Below are 22394 nucleotides of genomic sequence, written 5' to 3' on the forward strand. Positions count from 1 at the left end.
AACCATTTATTTTACATGTTTTGTAGCCTACCTGCTCTCTGTTAGCAGACTCTTCGCAAAGTTAGCATAGGCATAAAAACAAACATCTAATACTCTATAAGCAACACTGGACAATTAGGCTACTGGACAAACACTGGATAAAATAATATTATTTCTCGCTATATAGCCTAACAAGACTAAAATTACATTATTTTCTGTATCTTTTCTCGGGTATGCCTATCTCTGTCATATTCGCACATGAATGGTTCTTTCATTGCGTTGGTCATAATTTATCTTTGGCTGCATCTTCCTAATTCGGAATATAATCAAAGATTACATATGTGGACGTGTTCGGAGAAATTAGCCATTGAAAAAATATATTTTAACTACCAGTAGCTAAATGAACGAAATGACTGAATGGAATTCAAAGTCGTCAAGTCAGTAAAATTAATCTACAGTATCACTGCTGCGTATGGGTGAAGTTACACACAACACAACGTGTATAAAGAGAGCTTATTTTATCTATAATCAAGTGCGTAGCAACCATTATAGCCCGCGTTTTACAACTATTTGAGCGAATGCAGACTGAGTGACGAATCATTCATAAACAGACATCACTTGAGCGCCACAGCGCACAGCCTCCTCATTGCTTCTCTGCATTGGTTATTGGTTATGACACAATAAAGTGCTCTTTTCATCACACACAGCCACAGCAAAAACCGCACATTGTAACCAGTTTCAGAAAATTGTTTGGTGCGATGTGATTCCAAATTTACGGGGGCCAGAGGGGGGGCCAAGCTTGTTGACACGGGGGCACCGGCCCCCCTGGCCACCCCCCTAGAACCGCCACTGTCTGTATGTATACTATTTGAATTTTATTTAATTAAAGGAACAGTTCACCCATAAAAGTTCCTCATTTCTGTCAAGGCGCAAGGCAAGGCAAGTTTATTTGTATTGCACATTTCATACACAATGGTAATTCAAAGTGCTTTAAATAGAAAAGGTATTAAAATATTGATAGAATAATCACAACAAATGCATAAGAAATAAAAATACCATGTATAAGAAAGCTCCCCTTTCTGAACAGAAGAGTCAGAGATTTTCAGTTTGTGAGACACACTAGCAACCCAGCTTCCTAGTGACCTCCTGCCCTTCCAAGGACCCGGTGTTCCACACTCACGTCTGATTGTGTACCGTCTCACTTCCCAACGCTCACAACACTCACAACCAGACAGCACTAACCAAAAATGAATGAAATCGTAACCAAAAATAAAAACAAGGTTAAATTAAAACAGTTATAAAAAGAATTAAAAGAATAAAAAGGCGATACATAGATAAGATAAAGTGCAAACTGTCGGACATAGAGTGGCACAGTGCTCATTCAGTAAATGCACAGCTGAACAGATGTGTTTTGAGTCTGGATTTGAATGTGACTACTGTTGGAGCACATCTGATCTGTTTAGGGAGCTGGTTCCAGCTGTGGCTGGCATAATAGCTAAACGCAGACTCTCCTTGCTTTGAGTGAACCCTTGATATTTCTAACTGACTTGATCCTGATGATCTGTTGGGTTTATATTTAATCAGCATATCTGCAATGTATTGAGGTCCTAGGCCATTGAGTCACTTAAATTTTTTTCCCAAACCTGTATGACTGACTTTATTCCATAGAATGTAAAATGTGACTTTTTGCAGAATGGTGTGAAAAGACGCTTTGAAATAATGACTTAACGGTAAATTTAGCTCTGTAACTCACAGAGTGCTATCTTATAGCTTAAGAAGATATGGACTATTCTGGAATATTGCCATATGGTATATTTTGTATTGCTTTATGTCATTTTGGAGCCTGACCACCCCTGAAAAGAGCAGTTTGAACACACTTCATGTCTCTTTTTGTGCTCTACTGAGGTTAAAATGGGTTTGGAACTACATGAGGGTTAGTAAATGATGATGACTTTTTTTTTTCCGCTGGAGTTATCCCTTTTAAGAAGTATATGCCTGATGCCTACATGCATGTTTTCAATTAACATCATTATAAGTAGCATCACTTACTGTGGGTGCGTCTCAATCAGCTCCCTAGTTCAGTAGTCAGGGAGTCGGCCATTTTAAGTGCTGTCTCAATCGCAGAATCCTTCCACTGAAACGCTCGCTCCCTAAAAAGTTTCACAATGCATCACAAGTCATCACTATGTACCCTTAACGGAAGTCCTGAAGCGTGAAACTTAAATCATGTGAGCCAACTCACTACACATAACGACCGTTAACGACACTTGATATATGTTTTTTATAATAGAAACTATTTTATTCTATTTCAGCATATACATACATCATTAGACAGGTAATGAACATAATCTAGCTAACATTTATCATTTATTTACAGCTGAAATGTTGCACGTATGTAACAAGCAGTATTTAAGTATTTATCATAATGTACTTTAAATAACATTACAAGTAATGTCAGAATGTTATCAGTTCTGCTGTTGTTCATAAACCAGTAGTGATGTTGTTCAATGTCCTCATTGTCACAACGCCGAAAATAGAGTCATCAGTGTCCCAATGTGTAGTGAGCCAGCGTCCTTTACTGTCCTTACCACTGCCCGAATTTGTGTACACGATATGCTGATTCACTAGCTAGGGAACTGATTGAGACGCCCCCAGTGTCACTCTTAATACTGGTACTAATACTATATCAGGTCTGTAATACTAACTGTGTAGCTTACAGTTGCATAAAGGGATATTTCCAGTAGGGAAGTACAAAATGAAGTAAAGAATAATATTGAAATATTATAGAAAATTATATTAAAAAAATATTATGAATGTTGTGCTACTAGTTGACCCTTGTTATTCCCATTGATATGGAGGAAGATTTGAACCCTCTGTCCTTTTGTTAATCATTGAAATTTCGTATACGTTTCAGATGTGGCTAGCTTCTGTGGCGTGTCAGTGTTTGGCTCTTAAGGAGAAAAAATGATTACAACATGTTTTAATTATACCTCAGAGACGCAGGGGAAATTTGAGCTCACCACAGCCATTATAGTGTCAGCAGAGGCAGCAGTATGGTGCTCATCATCACAAAGAGTATGTTGCTCGTGATTATACATATGCAATTGTGTAAGAAACCTTCTTATTATTCCTGCCAAACGTCTTCAAAATAACTGTGTACAACTTGAAAGCAGGCAGATGAGAAACATCCTCCAGAACACACAGCTGAACAAGAAGCTCTTTGAATTGTAAATGAGGTCGCTGTACCATGTGGCTCCATACTGTTCTATACAAAGTTTATTGGTAGTGTCGATCGGGGTGAACACTAATGTGGTTATTAGCATTTCATGCCTGGACCTTTAGCACAGTAGTGGCTACTTTCATGGAAATATAAGGTGTCGGAGCTAATAATGCTTGTCAGTCTTGCCTGAATTGAATCTTTAATGTTTCTGTTTTATTATGCTCAATTCAATAAATAAGAACAAGTGTTTCATGGCGTCCATAACCTGTTTGTTTTATTACTTTTTTGTAATGACACCTCATTGATCTCTTACTCTGATAGTTGCACCGTGAAGACCCATTCCAAAAGCTTAGATCTTGTTCTTTGTTGTATTTCTTCATTAATTAGCAAAAATAATAATTTACGAGATTCACAATGGGCATTACCATGTTTATTACTATATATTAGTGCTGTCAAAAAGTTTAATCGTGATTAATCACATCTGTTATATACATATATCAGAGACTCATAACTCTTCTGAGAAGGCTTTCCACAAAGCTTAGAAGTGTGTTTATGGGGATTTTGACCATTCTTCTAGAAGCGCATTTGTGAGGTCAGGCACTGATGTTGGACGAGAAGGCCTGGCTCGCAGTCTCATCCATTCTAATTCCTCCCAAATATGTTCTATCGGGTTAAGGTCAGGACTCTGTGCAGGCCAGTCAAGTTCACCGCCACACCAAACTCGCTCATCCATGTCTTTATGGACCTTGCTTGTGCACAGTCATGTTGGAACAGGAAGGGGCCATCCCCAAACTGTTCCCACAAAGTTGGGAGCATGAAATTGTCCAAAATATCTTGGTATGCTGAAGCATTAAGAGCATTAAGTCCAGTGGCGGCGTGCTTTTCACCACTGCATCCAACACTTTGCATTGCACTTGGTGATGTAAGGCTTGGATGCAGCTGCTTGGCCATGGAAACCCATTACATGAAGCTCTATATGCTATAGACCTGCACTCCCGCGGGACCTAATGCAATAGAGTGCTAGATTTGATAGCCGAGTGTGGACGTGGGCGGTAAGTTTGTGTGCGGGTTGCGGAGAATAAAACTATTCGCGGGACTCCCGTAAAGTAGAAATATCTTAAAATAAAACATCTAAAAACAAATATTCATCTATTGCACAAAAGCAACAAGAACAACTAAAACAAAATATAAACGATTTACAGGCACAAGCATAGGCAGAGTTTCTGTTTATAACATGTTTTTGCTGCGTTGTGCAATGTAGCCAATCACAGACATATGTGTTGATTTCTTGAACGCAATGGCCAAAAAGATGGATTTAAGATAGAATCCACTCACTGCTCAAAGTGAGTTTTTGTTCAGTTCTTAATTCTGCATGCTGGCAAATCCTGAGATTATAACAAGGAAAATGTGTAGACATTATGAAAGATTCATTGTGCAGTCAGCTTCATTGGTAACGGAGCTTTGTCAGATTGCTCTGAACTGAGATGTCAGCTTTTTAGGAATTATTAAGGGAGCGCACTTTGCACGCATTCTGCCACACCAAACCATGCATAATTAAAATATATAATTATATATACACAAACTGTTATGTTAGATGTGATTTAATTGTTATTTATCGATTTGACAGCACTAATATATAGTAATAAACATGGTAATGACCATTGTGAACAATCTCATGAAATTTTTTTTTGCCAAATTAAAGGTACTTCATCTCTGTTGACTGTTTTTATTTGCTTGTTTTAGTCGTAGCACTAATGGGAGGTTCTAACCTGTGCCATTTCCTGATTTCATTTCTGTTTTCTCCCCAATAATTCAGCATTTACTAATCTATTCACTACAGTCTATATCAATAAAAAAAGCTGTAAAAAGCCTCAAATGTTGGTGTGTGCAAATTGGGTCCTAGTACTGTTCCTACACAGTAGCAAAAAATGAACAGCGAACTGAGCGGCGTCCCACCTCCACACCAATTCAAATTAGCCAGTTGCCCCAGGGCTAGAGATCTGAGTTAATTTGCTTTTTTAAACCTCCCAGATGAAACATTTGCCTCTTAAACGCTCCTTGTAAAAACGTCAGCGTTCATCACAGCGGCCCCTCAGGCTGCAGAAGCGCACAGCCCTCACGATTGTTTTTTTGAAACAGAGACCTGACTCTAGCTGCCCAAAATTTTAGCATCCTCGTTCTTCGGGACATGCTCGAGTGTTATAATTGCTTGCATCATGCAATTACCCCTGCCTGCAACCTTTCCAAGTCATGATGCTTTTACTCCAAGTTCTTTGAGGGAAGCTAGTGATCAAATAGCTGCAAGGAGTCTGGACTGTCATAGCTGCACCAGTAGGGTAATGTATGTCATGGCATATGCGGTTAGTGATTGGAAGCCTTTGGGAGCGTCACTTTTCCCAGTGCGGTATGTGAGTGAGCTCCCCGAGGGCTTACGGTGTCGTTTCAGAGCCAGTGTGTGAATGAGAGGCCTGTCAGACGTTACGAGCGGAGTTTCAGCCCGCAGCCGAGAGATTCACAAGCTTGCAGCCTGCCAGAAAAATGAGTAACACCTTCCTTGGGGAGTTTCCGCAGTCTATAGAGAGTTTGGCAAATTAGCTATTGCGATCACTCACAATATGTTATGTTTTATTCACTGCGCCTCACATAGAAATTGAAAGGGGTACCTCAGAAAAGAGTCGTAGAAAGTTTGTAAAAAGAAAAAAAAAAACTATTTTGTGCAGTCATTCTGGCGAGAACTTGATTTCAAGATGGTCTTTTTATCGTGAGCAATTATTGCGCAATTAGTTGAATGGCGGTTAACGCCAGACCAGGCGTAATCAATTCTCTCCCGTGTCTCTGCCTTACTCTTTTTACTCTTTGCTCTAGGGGCTTCAACCGCTGTGGCCCCTCTTAAGGAAAGCTCTTAAAGTAAGCACTTGAAGATGCTCTTCACCTGTCTCTGATACTTGAGAGAGAGAGAGAGAGAGAGAGATAAAGATAAAGGATGTATGGGAATGAGACTCTGATAGTGACATGGCAAACAAGACCCCGGTGACATATTGCCCAGGAGATTTTGTGTTTTAGGCTTGGAATCTCATCAAAGCAGGGGATTCATTCAGTACTTGATGGTCTCAATTAGTGATCAATATGTCGACATGACATGTATTGTTAATAATTGTTCATTCTTATCATTTTGAAGCTTGTTACTACGTAAGACGAGCGCTTAAGACATTTGACCAATTAGGTTCACATTTATATGTGACCCTTTCTCATGTGTCCATGGCTTCTGGGCTCTTACCCTTTGTGAAATCTGGTATTTTATCAGAACTCAAGTGGCTACAGAAATCTGAGCCAATGGAAGTGAGTTATAAAGCTTTGGAGGTGGACCGCTGGGAGACTGTCTGTCTGAGTGCTGAGTGTGTGCTGGTGGTTTGGGACACACTGTGAGGTGTCACTCGTGTAAAATGCTCAGGTATTGTCCGTGCCCCCCTCGGTTTCTCTTGCTTGACCCTGAAGATCTCAAGAAAAGGGCTGCATCTTCAGGTCTGCCTGTGTGGGAACATTCTCTGATTTTAGGACAGAAAATGGCGCACACATTTCCAGCTGCCCTGTCTCCGGCAAAGCTCACCATGGGAGAGAGATCCTCTGCCTTTGTTGCTTCCCCTATAATTTCAAAAGAGCACAGGCGATGGCAAGGGAAGAATTTAAGTGGTTTGTCACTCTTTATTTGTGGCGGAGGGGAGGGGGAAAAAAAGAGAAGGTGACAAACGTGAGAAGTTGCCTTTGCTTATTTAGGAGAGGAGAGTACACCCGAGCACAAATTCAGTCCTGAGTTGAGTTGACAATCTTGAGTGCATCTCTTAAATTTAAAGTCACAGAGTTAATAGGTTAATTGCTTCCTGGACAGGTTATAATGACAACTGAAGGAAGAGGAATGAATCTCTGAAACTAGGATGTATAAGGTATTGGGAGCATTCTATTGTGGTGATTATGAATTTTAGCAAGTAATATTTATTTTTTTGAAAATGAAGATAAGAGAGAGACTCAGTCTGAGACCATTCCTTTATTTAAATTGAACTGAAAGTTACCAAAAAGACCCCATTTCCAAAAGACTTATAAGAATCTCTGGATCAGGACAAACATATTTTACAGAAACATAATTTGATGGATCATTTGATGTATGTTACAGTTCAAAAGTTTGGGTTCAGAAATATATTTTTTTATGTTTTTAAGTCTCTTATGTTTACCAAGGCTGCATTTGTTTGATCAACAATTCAGTAAAATCAGAAATATTGTGACATATTATTGCAGTTTAAAATAACTGTTTTCTGTTTGAATATATTATAAAATATAATTTATTCCTGTCATGGCAAAGCTGATTTTTCAGCATCACTCCAGTCTTCAGTGTCGCATGATCCTTCAGAAATCATTCTAATATGCCTGATTTGCTGCCCGAGAAATAAACCAATGTTGAAAGCTGTGGGGCTGCTTAAACTTTTTCATTTTCTTTAGTTCATGTCTTGTTGATTACTTGTAGCTATAGCTTTTTCTTAAAATGTAATCAGTTGCATTGTATCACAATATTTAGAAAGATTCCCTCCTGATGATTTGTTTGTTGTGTGTGTGAATTATTATTGATTAATTGATTAATTGATCAATAATGTGTTTGATTCCATCCTTTTTCATTCCAAAGTAATTTCAAAGTTTGGAAAAGGAATTTAGTTTGCATTAAAACAGGAATGCTGAATTGTTGGCATTTTACGTTGGTGAACAAGTTTTTGTGTTTTGTAATTAAGATAAGATCGCCTTTCGCAGGAGGATGAATAATGACGGTCCGCAAAGAAAGAATTTCTCTGAAAGAATAATGGAAAACTCAGTTTACCATAAAAATGTTAATGGGCTTTGCTGCAAAAGAAAACTATTGCATTCATCTGCAGTAAATACTGTGAGATACACAGTTATATATTTTAGTGCAGCAAGCCCAGGCTTCTCTTCTTTTGATTCAGTGCAGGTTGCCAGTATGTTTCGAACCACTATATAATGAGTTATCTTTGAGCCATCTGAGATGTCTGAGGTATTTATATTATTGAAACTTACACACACATACACGCACTTATAAACCCCTTATATTTATTATTAAGATTTAGATGGCGATCAGCTCACACTTTAGGAAATTTTAATGTGTGAATCTGCTTAATTCTGAAGGTTTCACACATTTATAGTCGATTGATCACTTTGGTTATGCTATTAGTTTCAGTGGGGTTGGTGAGTAGTTTATCAAAAGCTAAAACGAAAATTTAAAGCTAATGCAAACAGCATATTTTGTTGTTTATTGGTTGAGGAGAGTGTGCTATTTACTTTTCTAAGCGATTGGATTGAGTTTTCACCTGTTGGACAATAAAATGAGTAAAAAATTCCAGAAGGGACCTGAGCCATATCTAGGGAGTTAAGCAAGCAACTACCTAGTAACGATCAAGAGCACCCTTGAAACTACACAAGCCCCACTCATTTATTATATTATATTATATTATATTATATTATATTATATTATATTTATTATATTAATTATATTATATTATATTATATTATATTATATTATATTATATTATATTATATTATATTATATTATTAATTATATTATATTATATTATATTATATTATATTATATTATATTATATTATATTATATTATATTATATTATATTAATTATATTATATTATATTATATTATATTATATTATATTATATTATATTATATTATATTATATTAATTATATTATATTATATTATATTATATTATATTATATTAATTATATTATATTATATTATATTATATTATATTATATTATATTATATTATATTATATTATATTATATTATATTATATTATATTAATTATATTATATTATATTAAACCGATCAGGCATAACATTATGACCGGTGAAGTGAATAATACTGATTATCTTTTCATCACGGTGCCTGTTAGTGAGTGGGATATATTAGGCAGCAAGTGAACATTTAGTCCTCAAAGTTGATGTGTTAGAAGCAGGATAAATTGACAAGCGTAAAGATTTGAGCGAGTTTGACAAGGGACAAATTGTGATGTCTAGACGACTGGGTTAGAGCATCTCCAAAACTGCAGCTCTTGTGGGTCTTGTCCCAGTCTGCAGTGGTCAGTATCTATTAAAGTGGTCCAAGATAGGAACAGTGGTGAGCTCAAATTGCTCAAGAAGTTAATTCTGGTTCTGATAGAAAATGTGTCAGAATACACAGTCCATCACAGTTTGTTGCGTATGGGGATTCATATCCGAATGACCAGACAGGGTGCCCATGCTGATCCCTGTCCACCACCGAAAGCGGCAAAAGTGGGCTTGTGAGCATCAAAACGGGACTACGGAGCAATGGAAGAAGGTGGCCTGGTCTGATTAATCATGTTTTATTTTACATAATGTGGATGGCCTGGTGCGTGTGCGTTGCTTACCTGGGGAACACATGGCACCAGGATGATTTTACATCATGTGGATGGCCTGTTGTGTTTGCATTGCTTACCTGGGGAACACATGGCACCAGGATGTACTATGGGAAGAAGGCAAGCAGGCGGAAGCAAACCTTAGGTCCTGCCATCCATGTGGATGTTTTGACACGTACCACCTACCTAAGCATTGTTGCAGACCATGTACACCCTTTCATGGAAACGGTATTCCCTGGTGGCTGTGGCCTCTTTCAGCAGGATAATGCGCCCTGCCACGAAGCAAAAATGGTTCAGGAATGGTTTGAGGAGCACAACAACAAATTTGAGGTGTTGACTTGGCCTCCAAACTCCAAAATCTGTGGGATGTGCTGAACAAACAAGTCCGATCCATGAAGGCCCCACCTCACAACTTACAGGACTTAAGGATCTCCTGCTAACATCTTGGTGCCAGATACCACAGCACAACTCAAGGGTCTAGTGGAGTCCATGCCTCGACAGGTCAGGGCTGTTTTGGCAGCAAAAGGGGGACCAACACAATATTACAATATTATGTCATAATGTTACGCCTGATCGGTGTATATTATATTATATTATTATTTTATAGTTAAAGGGATAGTTCACCAAAAAATGTATTAAATATATAAAATATATTTTGTAGAAGTTTTTGTGACTTTATGAAAGATATACAGAACTGATCAAATGGCAACTCAATAACATTAAAGGGATTGTTCACCCAAAAATGAAAATTACCCCATGATTTACTCACCCTCAAGCCATCCTAGGTGTATATGACTTTCTTCTTTCAGACGAATACAATATATTATATTATATTCCACCAGACAGCCTTCCGTATTTTATAACAGACGGATGCACTTTTTTGAGCATCCTTTTTGAGCACCATTTTTTTGAGCATCCTGCAAACATTTTTGAAATTTTGGCCTGCCATTCACTGCCAGTATAATGCTTGGATTAGCCAGGACATTTTTTTAATATAACTCTCTGATTGTATTCATCTGAAAGAAGAATGTCATATACACCTATGATGGCTTGAGTGTGAGTAAATCATGGGCTAATTTTCATTTTTGGTTGAACTATCCCTTTAATGTTATTGAGTTGCCATTTGATCAGTTCTGTATATATTTCTACAAAATATATTTTATTTTTATTTTTTATATATATTTTTTTAATTAAAATGTTTTATTTATTTTTAGTTTTTTTATTTTATCAGTTCTGCACATCTATATTCGTCAACAGCAATAAATAGCACAGATTCATTGGTCAGTCAGTGGGCAGGCTTTAGTTGTTTTGAGGGCCGCTCACACCGGCATCAGCTCTGTTTGTGTATCTCCTCTGCGGCAGTCTCAGCTGACTGTGATTACAGTGAGGCACAATAATGGCTCCGGCTGCTCAGCGGGAGGTCAGAGGTCACGCTGTGCTATCAGGCCATCGCAGGCGCTGGCTGATCTGTGCTCCCAGTCATCTGTGGCTTTAGATAAGCTCGCACGAAAAAGAGACAAAACTCTGATTATCTGATCATTTCAGAAAGGACAAACTGGGTCAACTGCGTGAACGCTCCAGCAGAAACAAAATGACAAAAATGAGAAAGGACAGTGAGTCGAAATGGTACGAAAGTACAAATGCCAGACCTGTGCTTTGCATGCTATGCTGGACGTATTGAAACGCAACTCCAGAGGGAATTAGCACACAATTGAGGTTTGACATGGCGGCTTCTGTAGCGAAGGCTTTTGTAGGACTGTGGGGTGAGCATATTGCAAATGACAAGAGACAGGCTAGTCTAATGACTACAGCTCTCTAGGGATTCCTTCTTGACCTCTTCTATAGCTAATTGCTTCCATTATTCTTGTCTCACAGTGAATGGAGCTGGGGTGGGAGGAGCCTATCATAGCCCTACCCCTCCAAGCTTTGAATGGCAGATGAGAAAGATGTGACTCAGCAGGCAAAATCTTGCTAAACTATTGCCTCATAGAGTGATGGTTAAACTTGTCATTTTACAAAGCAAAACGTATAATCGCAATGTAGATGCATGCATACTTTACAAATCTGCTATTTTTTTATAGGTAAAAATCTGCTATATTTGTGTCAAAAGTTCTATGTGTCATTATACACAGAAAAAAAAAAATCATCTGCATGGTTACAGTGTAATGAGAGCTTTTCCAGTGATTCGGTTGCGTAACGCAAGCAGTGGCAAGTGCTAGTCATGTGTGGGTGAGACGCCTCAGGAGAGCCGGAAGGTTCCTCTGAGCAACTAGTCATGGCCAGGTTCACATTAGCCTAATCAGACAGGTTGTTTGTGTACATCAGAGAATAAGTCCATCTCTGAAAAAAACCCCACAGAGTTTGGACTCAACCATGTCCAGCATGTGCTCAGTCTGTTGATGTTGCTGCAAAACTGTTTTGAGGGGGCTGTACATGTAAAGGCCAAATATCTTGTGTAGCATCATTAAAGTGACTTGTGACAGATTTTTCTCGATAAAAAGTTTCAAAAATGGGCTGATAATTAATTATTTGAATAATGCGTGCCTTTAAGGGTGCTCTCCGTTTCAGATGGCACACTTACTGACCGCCACAGTCTGTTTACAGAGTTTATAATGTATACTGCACTCAAGCAAGCTCCAATCGGGTTTTCAATCTGATACCCCTTTTCCACCAAGGCAGTGCTAGAGCTAATTCAGAGCCAGAGCTAGTCCCAGTTCATAGTTGGTTCGACTGAGGAGCCTTCTAAGAACCGTTTTGCTTTTCCACGGGCTGAGAGCCACAACAGAGCCATGTCTTACATCACTAAATACGCCTTATCTCTCTCAGCAACGCTAGCGAGGCAGCGGCAATGTTGCCAAGTCTGTGGTTTTGCCGCGGGCTGTTTTTTCATGTCCGCGGGATGAAGCGACCCCAATTATGTGATATTTAGCCCCGGGAATGCGAATTTTAGTGCCAAAAAACACATATTTTACCCCCAAATGTGATTTTTACTGGGGAATCCCCCCCTGGAACGCGATTGGGCTTGTTTTGAGTAGCAATTGGGCGTGTTTGTTGTGAAAACCTGGCAACCCTGAGCAGCGGGAAACACACACACACCAGGCTTGTTCGAGATGCATCGTCACTGCGCAGACCGATGCACGTATGATATAAAAAAAACGCATGTGAATCACTGCACAGCACCGCTGCGAACAAGCCTTCCATCAACAAAGCAAACGTTGCGTTACTATTCATTCACATGGCTTTACGATCCTACATCGGCATCAAAACACAACGCAAACACAGCGAATCCAACGCATTCATGTAGTTTGCCGTAATTTGTATAGACGGAGATTACAAACGAGCAGCAGCTGTAGCTCCATTAGCTGCTATTTCAAACATGGCGGATCTCAAGTTTGTGTTGGTCTTGTTGACCCCGCCCCCAGCGCCTGACGTAATCGGTTCTTACTTCTAGCCCTGTTCTAGCCCAGCAATGTTTTGGTGCTACTTAAGAACCACTTTTTCTGGCTCGGAGCTGGGGCTTTGTGTGTGGAAACACAAAGAACCGATTTGAAACTAGGCTCTGGCTCCGATCTAGCTCTGGCTCTGCTTTGGTGGAAAAGGGGTATGATTGACAACTTTTTGGAGTCAGACCAACTTTTTATCAATCTGCAGGGAAACAAAGTCCATTACAGGGGTCCGGTCTAATACTGTGAACATTTTTGAGGAAGGACCAGTCAAATTTTCCTAGGTTTGTGACTTTAAAGGGGTGGTTGATTATGATTTCACTTTTTTAACTTTAGTTAGTGTGTAATGTTGATGTTTGAGCATAAATAACATCTGCAAAGTTACAACGCTCAAAGTTCAAAGCAAAATAAGATATTTTCTTTCAAAGAAAATTCCTTTTTTTAAGGACTAAACAAATGGCTGGTAGGGGCTTCCACAAGCTTAGTCATGGGTTGGTGACATCACAAACCCTAAAATGTACATAAACCCTGCCCCCGGGAACACGGAACAAAGGCCATGTTGAGAAGAGGAAGAGTTGTTGTAGTAGAGCACATTTGGGAGTCTGCTCAAGCTGTTGCATCTGTCTTTTCACATGTATGTAAATGCAATAGAATGTCATAAAAGCAAGATGACAACATAAGTTATAACCGTAATTAAACTAAACTATACCTGTTCTATCTCCAAGCAGCATATATTTTCTGGCTCTGTGCATCTTACAACAGTTCCCATATGAGCGATTTATAGATTATCATGACAGAATGTGCTAATCAATGACTTGAAGATAGTTCAAGTTCACATCAGCTACATAAATTCACCAACTTACCATTCAGAAACGTCCTGTTGCATTCTACATATTGTCACTTCTTCTTGCGTCTCTCCATCATTGTCCGACTGCGGCTTAAACATAAAAGTCTGAACAGTTTCCGACATTTTCAGTGTGTGTCTGCGTGAGGTTATCAGAGCTGCTAACACAAGTTCTTGAAGTGCCGCCCTCTTATAGAAAGGGGGCCGGGAACAGCAGCTCATTTGCATTTAAAGGGACACACAAAAACTGCACGTTTTTGCACACCCTCAAAAAGTGACCATTTTAACATGCTATAAAAAAATATCTTTTGGGTATTTTTGAGCTAAAACTTCACATACACACTCTGGGGACATCAGAGACTTATGTTACATCTTGTAAAAAAAATGTGTGGCGTTTTGTAGCCAATATACTAGATTTACATGAGCAGTTTCTGTTTATTTTGCTTTGTTTACAGAGTTATGTCTGTGAAATAATGGTGCTTATTACTATTGGACGGACAGGATATTTTGATCACAAAATAAGCATGTTTTACTATGTTGGTAGGCATTGCTAGAATCATGCTGCAAGCATTTTTTAGCAGCTTAGGTGTTGCTAGTATGTATCTAACATTGCTAGTATGTTTCTAACAGTGTTGCTAGCATGTTTTGGCATCAGCTTGAAAGTCAGAACAGCCTGAATATCTAATGTTGCTTCAATACGTTTATAGGAGTTATTAAATGAAAATGTTTCACCCATGAATGGAAGACTAGGGAGTTTGGGCCTGTTCACAGGTTTGGTACGGGACATTTGTAAGTTAAATCCATTAAAAAAGATATAGAAACCAGTATATATGGGGTCTCAGAAGAATAATAATATGCTTAAATAGTAAATCAGTATGTTGGCTTTGTCAAGCATACATTGTTAAATTTCATGATTAATTTACAATTAAAGGAAATAGGCCAGTAGGAGGTCCTCACAAGTAAAAGTGTACTAATTTCTGCTCAGGATATGGGGAGTTTCTGTATATCATTAATTTATAGTGTTGTAAACTCTGCCAGGAACTGGCAAATCTGAATCGTGACAAAGAAGCTCTATTTTTATCTGGTTGTGTCACTAAATCAGTTTCACATTCAGAGAAGCAGAACTCTTTATGTGCTATTCACAGCTCCTTTATGCTTTGTTCTTTTGCATGCTTCTCATACTTATTACCCTGGGTGCCGTCCAGACTTCAACAGGCTGGATCAGAGCCATTTGCAGGGGGAATTTCTGGATGAATGCATAAGGTGAGAAATGTTTGTTTCTCAACGGTTCTTCACCTGAGATGGCAAACCCTGGCATCACGCCTCTCTCTCTGGAGAGAAAGTCCGCCCCATGCCGCTCAGCTGACACAGATGGCAGAAATCCAACCTGGACAATGATAAAATCCACTTACTTAGTCATCAGACATTTCAGAGCTTTTCACACATTTTCTTAATTCCGTTCTTGGAATTGGAGCTGCCAGTTTTGGACGCATTATGAACAAACAAAATCTTTAATGCATTAACTTGCCATTGTACAGCTCAAATAGTTTCAGATTTTACAGCAGATGAGCTTCATAAGCTGTTACTTTAGTTGACGACACAAGACCTGACTAGTGCTCACATTTGATTTTGTTAGCATATCGCTGAGCAGCAGCAGCAGCAAAAAAAAAAAAGGCACACACAAAACTGGGTAAATATATGTATAATTTAGCAGTATAGGTTATATATTTTTTATTGATTTCTCTTGGCTCTGCCCTCATCCTGGATGGAAAAAAAAATCATTATTTATCATTATATAAAAATCATATAGGATTGTAGGTTTGCCCTATACATCGCAGGATTCATGCAATAGGAGGATTCATGCAAATATTGGACAAAATGATATATTGCAGTAGTGCAATTTCACCTCCTACAGTTTGAGCACCAGGAGCCTACGATTCTCAAGAAGCACACTTTATGCAGACTCTAAATTTGTGCATTGCCATTGGATTCAGTATTTGACTCTTAGGAGCTTTGAAAAGAACAACCGCATTTGAGTTGACCTTCATCTGCTACTCTCTCGTTCGTTTTCTGTAGAGGTTGCCTGGTGACGTTAATTGTATGAAAAGCTGGGATTTCTCTGCACTCAATGTTGAAAGGTCTACCATCCCTCATTTTTTAAACACACTTTCATCCTTTTTGTCTCTCTAGGAACAGTGAAATGCATTTGGATAAATGTTCTTTTGGAGCAGAACAGCTTGATATTCCTTTTGGAGCATTTATTTATGGTTAACTCCTCTTGTGCACACACCAATGAGAAATTTGTCACTTCCTCTTGGCATTCCCTTCCACTGCCCCTGTTGTGTCTGTGTTGAATATTCATTGCAGTTGGCATCGCAGGAAAAAAGTGGCATACTGATCAGTCATGCTATTTTTCACCAACCACATTTACAAGATGCCCTGCTTACACCCTGCTCAACATAATTTCCCCTGCTGTTATAACTGAACTGGCAATTAAATGATTTGTTTCTTGCTGAATATCATATTTCTTTGTAGTCAGTATTTACTTGAAGTATAGCACATTTGGCACAAATGTTGCAAAGAGAACTAACACGTTTGATTTGTTTACATAGAAATGGGGAATTTTATTAAGATCATTTTATTGCACTTTAAGTATATCAGCTTGTATTTATTGATTTGTGTGGTGAAGGATTTTGGCTGGTAACCAAAAAGTTGTTCTGGGTACTGGCTTCCCTTTGTTACTATTACATTATATTAAATATTACATCAAATGTTATTATACAGTTTTTATTATTTTTATATACAAACCGAAAAATTGTGCTGTTATTAAAATAGTACTACTTTGTTTTACTAATGCAAATTATTTATTGCATTTATTTATATTTTTTATTACATGTGTGTTTCTATATACAGTGTATACATATATATATATATATATATATATATATATATATATATATATATATATATATATATATATATATATATATATATATATATATATATATATATATATATATATATATATATATATATATATATATATATATATATATATATATATATTTATATTTATATATATATATATTTATATATATATATATATATATATATATTTATATATAATGAATTGAACATATATTCAATTAATAATTATTTATGAATCATTTCTGTTTATTTTATATATATATTTCTATTTATTTATTTATTTTAATATTATAAAATAAAGTTGCTAAATGTATTGTACACATACAATTCCCCCTCTTAAAGGGTTAGTTCACCCAAAAATGAAAATTCTGTCATTAATTACTTACCCTCATGTCGTTCGACACCCGTAAGACCTCCGTTCATCTTTGGAACAGAAATGAAAATATTTTAGTTGAAATCTGATGGCTCAATGGCACTTTACACTCTCAAGACCCTTAAAAGGTACTAAAGACGTTGTTACAAAGTCCATCTCACTACAGTGGTTCTAAAATAACTTTATGAATCGGCGAGAATAGTTTTTGTGCGCAAAAAAACCCTAAATAACGACTTACATAGTGATGACGATTTCAAAACAAGGCATCATGAAGCTTCGAAGCGTTATGAATCAGTTAGCCGAATCATGATTCGGATCGCGTGTCAAACAGCCAAACTGCTGAAATTTGGCGATTCAAACCGCTGATTCGACTCGCTGATTCATAACGCTTCGAAGCTTCATGATGCCTTGTTTTGAAATCGTCATCACTATGTAAGTCGTTATTTAGGGTTTTTTTGTGCACAAAATCTATTCTCGCCGATTCATAAAGTTATTTTAGAACCACTGTTGTGAGATGGACTTTGTAACGACGTCTTTAGTACCTTTTAAGGGTCTTGAGAGTGAACCGTGCCATTGTGCCAATGGAGGCCTTTCAGAGCCATCAGATTTCAACTAAAATATCTTAATTTCTGTTCCAAAGATGAACTGAGGTCTTACGGGTGTCGAACGACATGAGGGTAAGTAATTAATGACAGAATTTTCATTTATGGGTGAACTAACCCTTTAATAGCGCCCTAATTTCGCCCCAGAGTGTACTTTAAGTTTGGATAAAAGTACCATTTAAATGACCGCCTACTTGTTTTTCATCATCAGAACACCTACGGTATTCCGATATGATACTGTTCCTGCCTCTTTCCAGTTTTCTAACGTTTAAACAAAATTTCCTCCTCAGCTCAGCGAACTTTTCATCCAGTTTGACGAGAACCCTCACGGGGCCGCCTCCCTCGCTCAGGTCCACAAAGCGGTACTTCCAGACGGGAGGACGGTAGCAGTGAAAGTACAACATCCCAAGGTCCAGCGGCAAAGCTCCAAGGACATTGTTGTGATGGAGGTAATTACAGGGGTAGCAGGGCTGCCCGATGGCCGGCTTCTGATGCCTAATTCACACGCTCTGTCATTGTCACATGCCCATGTATAGCTCGATTCGTCTAGGGGCCTATTCACCTCCCATTAGTGTTTAAAAAATAGAATCCATCATTCAGCCTACAGGTTTATTCATTCATTTATTGCAAATAGCCATTTGTCCATGCACCTACAATTTCATTTTGCATCACATATAATTACTCTATTATGGCCAAGTCTTACTCAGAGTCTTGGTTTAGAGTTCTGGTAAGACCTTCGTTCATCTTAAAAACACAAATTAAGATATTTTTGATGAAAATCGAGAACTCTCCCACCGTAGACAGCAATTTAATTACCACTTTCAAGGCCCAGAAAAGTAGGAAAGACATCGAGTGACTCCAGTGGTTCAACCTTAATTTTATGAAGCGACAAGAATACTTTTTGTGTGCAAAAAACAAACAAAAGTAACGACTTTATTCAGCAATGTCTTCACGTCTGTATCAGTCTCCTACGCTGTTGATGTAGTAAATACAGTTCAGGGCTTCCGAGTTATGTCAGAGCTACGCCAGAACGCTGGCTTACCATTGGCCAAAGCTGTTCACGTGAGCACCACCACGCATGCGTGTAATGCTGACACAGGAACTGGCAAACATAAACTGCGTAGGAGACTGACACAGATGAGAAGAGATTGTTGAATAAAGTCCTTATATTTGTTTGTTTCTTTGCGCACAAAAAGTATTCTCGTGGCTTCATAAAATTAAGGTTGAACCACTGGAGTCACATGGACTTTTTTATTGATGTCTTTACTACCTTTCTGGGCCTTAAAAGTGGTCATTTAATAGCTGTCTATGGAGGGTCAGAGAGCTCTCGGATTTCATCAAAAACATCTTAATTTGTGTTCTGAAGATGAACGAAGGTCTTACGGGTTTGGAATGAATAATTAATGACAGAATTTTCATTTTTGGGTGAACTAACTCTTTAAGACTATTCTCACAAGTTAGAGATCAAACTTTTTAAAATCAGTTACATAAAAACATAGACTAGCCTAATTTGATACTGAAAAGTAAGACTGAATGCCCCTTGACTAATTACTAGTGGGTCATACTAGATCTTAAACATAATGGTTATGTTTATGCAACTGGCACCTGGGCTTCAGTTTAATGTCTTATACAGTTGTGCAAGTTTTCATATTCCTTCCAGAAATTGTAAGATGTTTAGCACTTTTTTTGTCACATAAAATGAAATGAAATGAAAATCTTGATCAGACCATGCAAAGTACAAATATATGTATCTGTGTCTTTCTTCAGATTCTCCTTCAGGTTGTCCACTGGTTGTTTCCAGACTTTGCTTTTATGTGGCTGGTGGAAGAGGCCAAGAAAAACCTGCCTCTGGAGCTGGACTTCCTCAATGAGGGACGAAACGCTGAGAAAATAGCAGACATGCTCAGGCAGTTCAACTTCTTGAAGGTTTGTGAAAGATTCTCTGAATGTGGCATTGGGAAAAACAACAAAAACATACTTTTTATTTGGCAGCGGCTATTTACACTAAGTGCAAATAATGATAGATGTTATTTACACCAAGTGTAATAGCAACTAGATTCTATTTACACTAAGTGAAAATATCATATTTTCTTAGCGATATTTGCTATTAACACTAAGTGCAAATAGTGATAGATGCTATTAATACTTTATTTTGACAGATACATACTATTTGCACCTCAGTATTGTTGTACATTAACAGGATGCAATATTAACCTAGAGTGTAAATGATTATATTTATTAAAATTATTAAATGGATGCAGTCTTAATGGGACAATAAAAGCCCTCCCTACACCTACCCCTAACCCTACCCAATATATACTTTTATTATTATTAAACATTTCGTTAGGCACTTTATTTCCACTTTTAGAACATTTTCTTATTGAAAGTAAATGCCTTTCCGATGTGATATGTGATGGGAAAAGAGCGAGCTCGGCAGAAGATTCGAACCCGGGTCGAATTCACTTGGTCAATTTCATTTTGGAACGACTCTTAAGAGTAGTGTGCCCTTCAAGGCTGCACGAATGCCATGAAAAATGAATGGAAAAAAATTGCATTTCAACAGCACTGCAAATCTTATTCTGAGAATTTTGTCAACTCTCAAGTGAGGCAAGTCACTTTACAAGTCCTACTTAGACACAATACTAGCTTTAACTTGCACTTTTTCACACTGTCTCGGCTAGACGCTACATATCAGAGTACCCTCATATTTCTCACCCACAAAAAAACTTTGTAAGGTAAATAATCTGTCATAACAATTGCCAAATGCTTCCAGGCAAGTCCCCTTTTCATTTTTAATGAATAACAAAGAGACCTGGCTGGCCCTGCAGGGTAATGAGAATTGCCTGGGTTTACACCCGCAGATTTGTGCCTCTAATGCACACTATTAGCTCTGTCAAAACGTTTGACAACGGAGCACAAGCCGCCATGTCAGGAATAAATCCCTAGCTCTCCGCATCAGCCTTTCGCCCTGTAAAACAAGCATGATTATACAGCAGCAGCGTTGTGGCACAGTCGCAAGCAGTTCAGAGCGTGTGGCTGTATCACAAGGCAGACACTGAGCTGAAAAATGGCTCTGTTTATATGGTGGTAACGGAGGGATTTTTTATCGTTGACGTTCGTTTGATAAAGAGAGCGGAGAGGAACTAGCCTGAGAGAGTGTCGCCGGAGGTGGTGGCAAAAGCCAGGCCTTAGTATCAGGTAGAGGGAAATTATCAAAGAAAAAAAGTCTGTAAATCTTCTTTATTATGTGGAGAAAGTTTTTTAATTAGTGAGACGAGCTGGTAGAGTGATGCACTAGATAAGCAGTGATGTTCAGGAACAGGAAGCTTTCGTGTGAAAGAGGAAGGTCATCTGAAGCATCAAGAAAGCCTGCTGCTTTGAGCTTTATGTGCAGATTATAGCTAATTTTGAGCATCTGGCATTATCCGTCATATAGAATCTTATTGCTGGAACCCATTTTCTCTGTCACTGTTAGGAAATACAGATAGCGACTCTCAGCAGGGTGATTTCGGTGTGGCTAGTTATGCTGCTCGCTCATAGTGCACAGTCTATAACTGTGTTACTGGTGCTTGATAAGTCAAGTATCACTACTACTCTCGTTCATATTTAGATTTAGGGATTTGAACAAACATCTGGCATTATGTATTAGATTTTGGTTCATAATGTGTCCAGTAGAACACCATAGAAACCACATAGCAATGCTCTAAAAACCACTCAAAACACCCTAACAAGTAACTGCATAGTAATGCTTAAAAAACCTCGTTTGAAAAAAAAACTCCCTATCAATCGCATAGCAGCACTCTGAAGGCCAATTCACAGTGCACCAATAGACCAAGCGGACAATCACCAGATTACAGTCTGTCACTTCTCAGACATTCCACGACCCAACAAACGCCTAATGAACATGTACAATCGGTCAACCAACACTGAAAGAGGTAACGCACTGATCCAACAGAACCCTATGAAGTGTCTGCATTGACAGACACCGATAACAGTTGTGAATTGGCCTTAAAACCACTCGAAAAACCCATCACCCATTTAGAACTCCTAGCAACCATATTGCAAAGCTCTAACAAACACTTGTGATGATACACAGGGCAACTTTTTGAGCAATGTTGCCGGGCAATATTGCCGAACTATGGTACTTGTGCACTTTCCCATTGAGAATGGGCAACACATGTTTATCTGGATACTTTAGATCGGTCGTGGGGCCTGTGTCTCACCTGGTTGCTCGTTGATGGCAACATTGCCCAGCAACATTGCTCAAAAAGTTGCCCCGTGTATCATCACCTTTACGCTGTGTCCGAAATTGCGTACTGTCTTTGCAGGTACTACATTTAGCAGGTACTACATTTGAACTTGAATTGACCATTACAAAACAATATGTTCTATATATAGTATGAAAATGTAGACTTGGTAAACCCAGCCTGATCTGCCGGCGATTTGATTTCGCCCTGCGGCTCAGTCTGGAAACCTGTACATTAATTTCTACTGCTTCTGTTACACTTTTGCGGGATCCAATCACAGACTGGCTTATCCACCTGGCGCACTATTGGCAG

The 22394-nt window shown here is 38.3% G+C and overlaps 1 protein-coding gene across 1 annotated transcript in view; it reads left to right on the forward strand.

Annotated features, from left to right (window-relative positions):
• adck1 (aarF domain containing kinase 1) overlaps positions 1–22394 on the forward strand; it is a 167320-nt gene that overhangs the window by 79675 nt on the left and 65251 nt on the right. Inside the window, exons 5-6 of the mRNA XM_079832759.1 lie at positions 18126–18284; positions 19603–19761. Of these exons, the coding sequence (XP_079688885.1) occupies positions 18126–18284; positions 19603–19761 (318 nt within the window). The remainder of the gene's footprint in view (positions 1–18125; positions 18285–19602; positions 19762–22394) is intronic.

The sequence above is a fragment of the Gobio gobio genome (assembly GCF_949357685.1).
Source record: "Gobio gobio genome assembly, chromosome: 13".
NCBI classification, from domain to species: domain Eukaryota; kingdom Metazoa; phylum Chordata; class Actinopteri; order Cypriniformes; family Gobionidae; genus Gobio; species Gobio gobio.